This window comes from Apis dorsata, unplaced genomic scaffold, assembly GCF_000469605.1.
Source record: "Apis dorsata unplaced genomic scaffold, Apis dorsata 1.3 scaffold_651, whole genome shotgun sequence".
Lineage (NCBI taxonomy): Eukaryota > Metazoa > Arthropoda > Insecta > Hymenoptera > Apidae > Apis > Apis dorsata.
In genome coordinates, this window is record NW_006263842.1 from 105,637 (window position 1) to 115,388 (window position 9,752).

The window sequence follows — 9,752 nt, forward strand, 5'->3', positions numbered from 1 at the left end:
GCTGTAATCAATATACAAAATAAAGTATATTATTTGTTCAATGACTATTTAATTATTTCCTATTGATATGATTACATAATAAATGCAAATAATATTTCATATATATTTATAATATATTTCTAATATTTTTTACATTATAAGACTTCCATTTAACCACAAAAGTCTAAGTTTCTCTTTAATAGTAGCAGGTTTTAATACTTTTACAGAATTTTGATGATCCATTGTAGCCTGATAACGTTCAGGATTAATTTTTCCACCAAAATGAATCGTCCCATTATCATGTATGTAATATTCTCTAAAGTCATCGATAGTATTTGGTAGATTGTTTGGTAATTTTACTGGAACAATTTTTATTAAATGTTTTACTGACCAAAGCAAATTACACATTTCAGGTGTATTCTTTACAAATATTGGATATCTTTTCTGCAAAAAATAATTTTTATATAGAATATGATAATAATAAGAAGTAAAACTTTAAAGATTAATTTAATACTAACTTTTTCATCTTCATTGAATCCTAAAACTTTGAGTGTTTTTTTTTCCCAATAAGGATTGCCTTTAAAAGGTTTTACTCTATGAACCATTAAAATTTTTGATGGTGTAAATGGAGGATCTACATGATCCTTTTTACTGAAATAAAAATTTCTTTATAATAAAAAATTTATAAATACAAATTAAAAAAGAATCTTTTTTTGTTACCATGGAAAATATTTTACTAAACCATATTTGACAACATCTTTATTCCATGCTTTTGGAAAACTTCGATGACCACGTACAAATGTTAACAAAACATTTAAATGACTTGTCATTTTTTATGAATTTAATAATTTAATGCATATAAATATTAGGTTATGTTAAGTAAATACGGTTTGTTGTCACAACGATAATTATTATTATTAATATAATATAAAATTATAATTATTAATTAGAATTTGTTGTTAAAATTGAAATATTTGCACAATAACAAATATTTAATATTAAAATTTATCAATTTTATTCACGATATTTTATCCTACTATTTTTACTTCATACTTTAACAAGATACCAGTGACATCTATTGGCTAAAATTGAAACGAAATATATATATCGATAAAGTAAAATATAAAAAGTAATAAGAAATAATAAAATAGTAGAAGATTCAATTTCTTTACTTATTTACATTTGAAGAAATCAATAAAATATAAAATTTATATATTTTTTAAACTATATTTACCAATTTTAATTATAATGTATCTAATAAAAATTTCTTTTAATAATTACAAATAAGAGATACATCTTAAAATAATATTTCATTTTTTTTTATTTTTATTTATTTTTTATTTTATATATTTTATTTTTTTAATTAATTTATTTTTTTTGTATATCATCAGATAAAAAATTTCATCAATCTTCATGTACAAAAATTTAATTTTTTTTTAATATTCTATACATTAATTAATTTTAACAAAAAAAAAAAAATTTAAATTTAAAAGCAACATTTCAATTTTTATGCATCATATAGTATGGAAAATTTGTCAAAGTATTTTCGCAAATATGACCGTGCGGTATTTGAAAATTGTTCGCAAACTCGAGATATCTAAGAGCATACAACTCGTAGGAATGCATTGTATTTCAACGTAATTTTCGAACGTGGAGAGGTTGTGGGTCGCAGAGCGACCAGGAACGGAACTGTAGAATCAGGCCAGGAACGGAAGGAATATTTGAATGCACGATGTAAACGAGCTTAGCAGTTATATGAAACGAAAGCGCTACAATCAACTGTGTGGCTTCAACTCTTTCATTTCGGAACATTCTTGTATCTCATATTACAAACATAGAAAAAATTGGATGCAGAGATTGTTAACTGTTATATTCTCTGCTTTCTAATTTTTGCTTAAAATTGAATCCATAAAGTTGACGAATAAAAAAAAGATTTTTCTATGTAAATAAAACATCAAAGCAAGATTTATCATACATTTTGACAGCACTAAAATTGAATATACGATATACATATGTAATATATGTATCTATACCAATTCTTCATATTATATTGAGTTTTCTATGTGGAGATCTTCAATAGACATTTCTACTCTCATGGAAATAATATTCGTATTTCAAATGAAATAGCAGTGTAAAAAATATCAAAGAAAATGCAGTTATCATATCTCTCCTTTGATTAAGATACAATCATTAATATAATACAATTTTTTAAAAATTAAAAAAGAAACATAAAATAATTATATTATTATTTTTAAGATAAAATTTAAATCATTTATCTATATAAATTATTATATTTCAGTAAATATTTACTATTTAACATTTATTTATTTTTGTTATAAAAAATATTAAGAAATAGAGCTAATAAATCAGAAATCATTCATCAGAAGCTAATAAAATAAAGATTATTGTATTATATTAAAAAAAATTATAAATGCTAAAAATATTAAATATAGTATGAAAATTAAAAATAGATAAGTATTTATTATTGAAAATTTATTATTTTTAATAAATGTAACAAATATATTTCTTCTATTTTCTAATAATTTATCCAGAAAAAAAATTATGAAGACAAAAAAATAAATTCTTTATGTAATCTTAATGTAAACAAAGAAAAATGTAGGAGAAAAATAAAAAAATATCTTTAAATTATTCAAAAACTAAATCATCATTAAAAATTAAAAATCATCGCGTTATTAAATGATTTATTCCATTTGTTATATTCATACAAACATTTTCTTTATCTTTTTCTATATATATAATAATATATGTAACATTCAATATGTTTAAACTCTGTACAATTCTTTGACATATTTTCCTGCAAGGTAGTAAATCAATTGGAGCACAGAACAGCGTAAGAAACATTTTTTTGTATTTACTTTTTATCACTTGAATTTCAAACGATTATATGTATATACAGGATATCTATTTTATTTAAATATTATATAATTCTTGTAAAATATTTTTTATTATAAGGGAATGAATTAATAGTTTTCAGTATTAATAATTTTTCTATATATGCAAAAATCAAATATATCTATAAATCTATAAAGATCATGAAGATAAATTTTGTTTTTTTAATGGAATTATATAATTTGTAATATACCAATTGATGTAACTCTTTATTTCCTTCAAAAAAAATAATAAGCTATTTATCAAAATTATTAATTTAGAAGATATTCTAAGTTTAAAATAAAACTTTTCATATGAGAAAGATTTTACTCTCATTCTCATGCTCTCCTTGTCTTTATAAACTTCAACATTATTTTATAAACTTCAAATTAAAATATCTTTTAAACTAAAGATTTTTCGACCTTTTTTTTTTTATAAGAAATAACAAACTATATTGATTAAAGAAAAATTAAACCTAATCTTCATATGATCTATATATATCAATTTATAAAAAAGTATCAATACTGTATAATATATTTCTTTCAAAGATATTTTCCTAGACAAAACAAGCATTCTGCAATAAAATTTGATTTTCTCTCTCAAAATTTAATAAATAATCTAATATCTGATCCAATTTCTCCTTCATTTATTTGCCTTATTTAATTTCAAGATACGAGGAAATCTACTTCAAATCAGGGAAAAGAAAGAAAAATTAACTTTGATTATTCGTCCTTGTTTCCAATCAAGTACGATGCAAATCTGAAACCTATTTATCCGTTTATCATGGTGGCAACGTGACACATGCTCTTCGATAATCCCTGTTCCACAGGTGAAGTGTCCGAAACATTCGCGAGCATAGGCGGAATTATTCAACGAAACGTTACACATTGCATGCTCGTGAAACGTAGTTGCGGTTAAAATGTCGATTAGATTGTGATTTATGGGTGAAGGTGATGCGTTGTTGTAGATTTGCGGATGGCGACACTGTTCAATTGCGCAATGTCGGCCTGGAAATTTCGGTTGGCGGACGTATCGATATCGAGGAAACGTTCACCAACTGTATTTCACGTCTTGTCAGATGGAGTAATTTCAACGGTCTGCTTAATTCGTATCGTGGGATCGTTCTCAAATAGCGGGCATCGTTGAAAGTTTGCGGATAGAGGAAACGTGGTTGATAGACCGAGGTAGTAAAATTCCTTTTATTGGATAATATTTATGATCGAAATCTTTCGAATTAAACACTTCTTTTCAAAGACAAAAATTTATAAACAGAAAAAAATAAATTTTTCGTTTATTTTTTAATTTATTTCTCGGTTCTTGATATTTGATTAAGTCTTAAAATTCCAAATTTCGATGTATTACGATGATTCTTTAAATTCTATTTAAAGCGATTATTAGATTATTTCATTTATTTTTTACAGTTTAATATTTTAAGAATATTCAAAATATTCAAAATATTATGAATAATAACGATCGATTTTATTAAATATTTTTAGTGTAATTTAATATAAAAAAGGAACGTTATCTGCAAAAATGAAAAATCAATTTGCAAAAAAGTAAAATAAAATATCTTGCTTGGGATTTTAAAATTAAATTAAAGCTGTGAATATTCGATCGATTAAGTATTTAAATATTCATATTGCTATCTAAGTAAATATTTATAATATAGTATAAGTACTTAAAATTTTATTTATTAGATGATAAAATTAAAACAATTACTTACTTTTATTTAAATCTTTATTCTTATATGAGAATACCAGTAAATTGATATTTTTTGATAATAAATTGTGTTTAGCTTAAAATTTATTGGTATTTTTATACGAGAATAAAGATATTTAAACTAAAATAGATTATTCTATCTTAATTTTATTATTTTACCGATAAATTTTATAGTTGCAGGCAACTATGTTTAAAAATAAAATATAAATATTATTAATATTTTTATATAAGAATGAATCTAAATAATCTAAATAAAAATAAATAAATTTGTTTTGTAATTTTATTATTTTATAAAAAAGTAAAAACGTTATATTTGGATAACAACCAGAATAAAATATATTTATTAAATATTTTCTATTCTGAAACTGGATGTCTAAATATATTTAAATTTTAGGATATGCACTTTACATGCTTTACATGCTTGAATATATTATTTCGATTGAATTTTATGTATGAGTGCTTATGTATAAATATTTATAGTATATGTTATAAAAGAAAGAAATGATAAGTAGAGATAAATTAAATATTATTGAAACATTATTTAAAAATGTTTTACATAATACTGTACATAATTTAGTGATAAAATATAATATTGAAAAGTTTATATTCAATTTAACAATAATATTAAAAATAATAGATTAAGACTATTAGAATTTAAAATAAAAATTAAACATAATAGTAAATAATAAATTAAATAATAATAAATTAAATTTATTAATTAAAAAAAATATTGAATTGAATATAAATTAGATGATAACAATTAGATGATAATTTTATAACATTTACTATAATTAAAAATTGTTTAATTTGTAGTTGATTCATGTGCATATATGCACAAATTCGGTTCTTTTAGATTAATTGTCCGAAAAACCATTTATTCGAACAAATTTATCTTTCAATTAAGTAATTTCGACATTCTGTTATACTTTAATATCCAACGAACCGGTTAATAGTTTTAATCCAAATTTTATATAGAGATATTTCATAACTTCCCAAATATGTGAGAAATAAATTTAATCCGATTATCTCTTGATTATTTGATAAAACTAAAGAAAATTTGAAATAGCTTGAGGAAAAATATTAAAAATTAAGACATGTATATATTATGTATAATAAAATGTATAATAAAATAAAATGTATAAGTTAATATTAAAATATATATTTGAAATATTATTTTTTTACTGTATTTGTAAAATTTTATATCATTAGGAAAAATATTTTTATTAAAATCTATTTTTTTCCATCTTTATCAATTTTAAAAAATTTTTCTACTTCATCTCATAGATCCGATTGCAGCTACTAGATCTAGATTAAAAACACCTTTATTGTATTTTTTTCAATCGTTTGTCGATTATTTGTTATAAGGAATTACAACAATTACGACTTTTCTCATCCCACGTAATAGCCAAGATGGAACTTGAATTTTCATTGTACAAGGGGCGAGTGTAATTCAATCGAAGCTAATGGACCGTGAGCGCAGTAGCATCGGTAATCTTGTTTTGATGTCTATTGTGGCCTAGATCGTGCAGCTATACATTTACGCGAGCATTAACTACCATGATGCATCAATGCAACCTATTGCACCCTCTTTTGCAATTTATAAAATTAATTGACCACAAACCAAATTCCTACCTAGCAATTAATCACACGAGATTAACACGTAAGTTTCTTTTTAAAGAACTTAGGAAACGAATTCCATTGAAAGTAAGAAATAGAAATAAATCTTTTATAGATATAAATGGAAGATTAAAATTATAAATATAAATGGAAATGGTTTTTTTGGAACTTTTCATAAATAAATTTGTTATTTAATCGTTAAGTATAAGGTGAAGTAACAGATATGAATACTTCAATTATTTTTAATTATTATTAATGAATTAATTAATATTTTTATTTTGTCATGAATGATAGGATTTTGATATTGATGATATTAGGTATTAAAATGAATCATGCTATTACATTAACAATGCTTAAATATAATAAAAAGTGTAATTCTTTTCTAAAGAGTAACCATATAGAAAATTGCAACAATGGTTTAATAATGGTCTAACTAATCCATATACTGTGATTTAGTTAAACCACAGAATATGAGATAAGTAAATCTCATAGATATACAATATACAATGAGTATGTGTTATAATAATAGAAAAATCATATTTAATCATAAATCACAATTAATATATTTAAATTTTTTTTATTTATTACTTATTAAATCATAGATTCAAAACTAATATTATCTTCAAGATTATTTAAATTTTTTTATTATTATTCAAGATCTGTTAAAAAAATTTGAATAATAATCTATCTTAAAATTTCTATCTTATAATTTAAATTTAAAATTTAAACTGATTATCAAAAAATTTTTTATCTATTATTTAAAAATACTGTTCTTAATTAAGAAATGACTAAAAAGTTTATCTTTTTGATTGATAAAAAATCAAAATAAAATATCAATCAATCAAATAAAAAAAAATAAACATATATGTATATATTATACGATATATCAATTTCCTAAAAATTCGCATAAACTTCTTATAAAAATCGGAAAGCAAGTTTCGAACGTACTTCTAGACTTTAAATTCAGGTCGATGGGAGGCATCAACGTGGCGAGGTGCGATATCGAACTTGCTACGTTAGGATATTAAAGTTCTTGTCGCGAGGCAAAGGGTTACGAAAGTTTTGCGATTCAATTTCATGCGGACCGCATTGACTCGAAAATCTGTGTGTTGGAAGATTTTGCCGATTTGCGAGATTTGTGTGAAAATTTTTGCCAACTTGTAAAAATTTTTTTAATATATGTATGTATATGTATTCAATGGAACCCGTCTATTCTTTATCTAAATTTAAACAATAAAAAATGTATTTACATAAATTTGTATTATATTTTTATTTTGAAGACAAAAATTATTTGCAAATCCAAATTTTGATCAATTGGCAACAATTGATTGTTTAAGAATGTTGAGAAACATGGCAATAAAAGAGAATTGGGAAGAATTGTTGAATATTATGGCATATTTAGTTTTATAATATAATATATTGTGTAATATCATATAAAAGAAAAATCAATTTTTTAAAAAATTGATTGATGCTTAGAGTTAATAGAGATTGTAAAAGTAAAACTTGATTTCATATGTTTATATTTATTCAAAAATAATGATCAAATTATTTTTTTATCTGATGTATTCTATTTTTAAAGATCAAATGAATTGATTTTATAAGTTTCATAAAATAATTACTTATTAATTTTTGTTATAAATCATTAGAAATATTTTAAATTGATATATTATGTAAAATTTATTAATTCTTTAAATTTTGAATTATATTATTTTTATTTTATATTAGTTTTATTTTATGAAGCTAAATATGTTTCTTTGTTTTGCTATTATATTAAAATATGTCAAAAGTTTTTAAAAAAGTATAATAAATATAAGTTTCATTTGATTTCTAAGAGTATCTAATTCATAATTTGACATTTTAACTAATATAATGTTATATAAAGATAATTAAATGCTACTAGAAAGTACTGTCAAGCAATAAAGAATAAAAATTATTTTTTATAAAGTAAAAATATAGCAAAAAACTTTTACATCTAAACTCAAATAGAAATGATAAAATATTTACTTGTTATATGAAAGTGACATAATTAAATGAATGTCTACTTGATGCAATATATTAAACTGTGCTAACAATCTTAATATCTAACAGATATTTTAAAAGTTAAGTGGTTCATCTTTTCCATAGAGATTGAATTTCTTCCAAAATTATCCTATGAAAGAGTGAACACGAAGATTTTACGATATAACTATTACAACTTCGTATAAGTTAAAATAGCTATTTTAAAGAAAATTAATTCATGAAAAAATCCAACGATTTAATTAATATCCTTCGCAATTGGGCAATTTTGCTATTTATCTAATTAAATAATCAAAATTGCTGTAAACTATGAAATGATTGCCATCTTTTAATGAATATTACAATAATGCAATACAAATATTATATTTATATATAATATTTACAATACAATACAAATTTATATTATATTTATATTTTTATATAAATTTAGAAATTATAATAATTAATTTTCAATTGTATATATATAATATTTAACAAAGTATTTAGTACTTTCAAAAATATAAATTTTTTAAATTTTTCCCTAATTTAGATTTTGAATTGTGTCACTATCAATGCCAAACAGAAATATATACAGGATATTCCAAAAACTAAGTAGCAAGATTTAATTGGAAATTCCTTAAATGATATTCTTATAAATTGATAATGAATCATTAACAAAAATTATTAAACAATTATAAAATGTATAAATAAAATGTATAACAAATACAATACATTTAATTATTTATAATTAGTTATAACAGTTCTTAGAGCTTTTTCATCCGATTTTTATATCCGATTTTTAAAAATAAATGTCGATCGATTATCAATTGATATAATGTTCATTTTATACGTTTTATTATTCCATTTTTTCTTTTTATTCTGTATTTTTAATATCATTTGATTATACACTATTCAATCAATGTGTGTGTGGAAAATGAGCATTAAATTAATTGATAATCGATTGTTGAAAATCGGTTGACTGATGGACAAAAAGTTCTTAGGTTTTAAGCCTTAGCTGTATTCAGCGGAAATAAAGATCTCGAGATTATTGAACCTAGCTTTCCTTGGCTTTGTGAATTTCATCCCCTTTGCTGCCTCTAAAAAGGTGGCCAACTCCTTGCTTCAAAGGCTTTTGTTTACGCCTTGATTATCCTCCAATAATTGAACTAATATATATATAATATAATAGCTCATAATGTACGAAACAGACTTAAATAGGCAATATTATTCATAAATGCTATTTATAAGTTATCATATTTTCAACAAGATTGTGAATTTAATTACGATGTTAATGAATTTAATTACGATTGACTTCCGTTTGTATGAATGAAATTTAGCGATGTGGATTAATTGAACTCTGGCTGAGTTCCTATTATCCAAACAATTGTCGATCATTAGTTCAATTATGTGAATGTATTTATATATAAATGTATAAGTATAAATGTATAATATAATTGAAATATATATATTATTATGATAAAGAATATTGTACCAATGTATAAGATATATCATATAAAAATTATTATAATATAATATATATATATATATATATA

General features: G+C 22.0%; 1 protein-coding gene across 1 annotated transcript; it reads right to left on the reverse strand.

The window, feature by feature from the left end:
• Window positions 1-29: 29 nt before the first annotated feature.
• Window positions 30-1,011, reverse strand: LOC102670952 (39S ribosomal protein L30, mitochondrial). Its single transcript, XM_006621946.2, has 3 exons — window positions 700-1,011; window positions 498-630; window positions 30-423 (listed from the first exon to the last, which is right to left on the reverse strand). Exons 1-3 carry the CDS (start codon window positions 807-809, stop codon window positions 130-132), a joined length of 537 nt encoding a protein of 178 aa, XP_006622009.1. The 5' UTR covers window positions 810-1,011; the 3' UTR covers window positions 30-129.
• Between the last annotated feature and the right edge of the window lie 8,741 nt (window positions 1,012-9,752).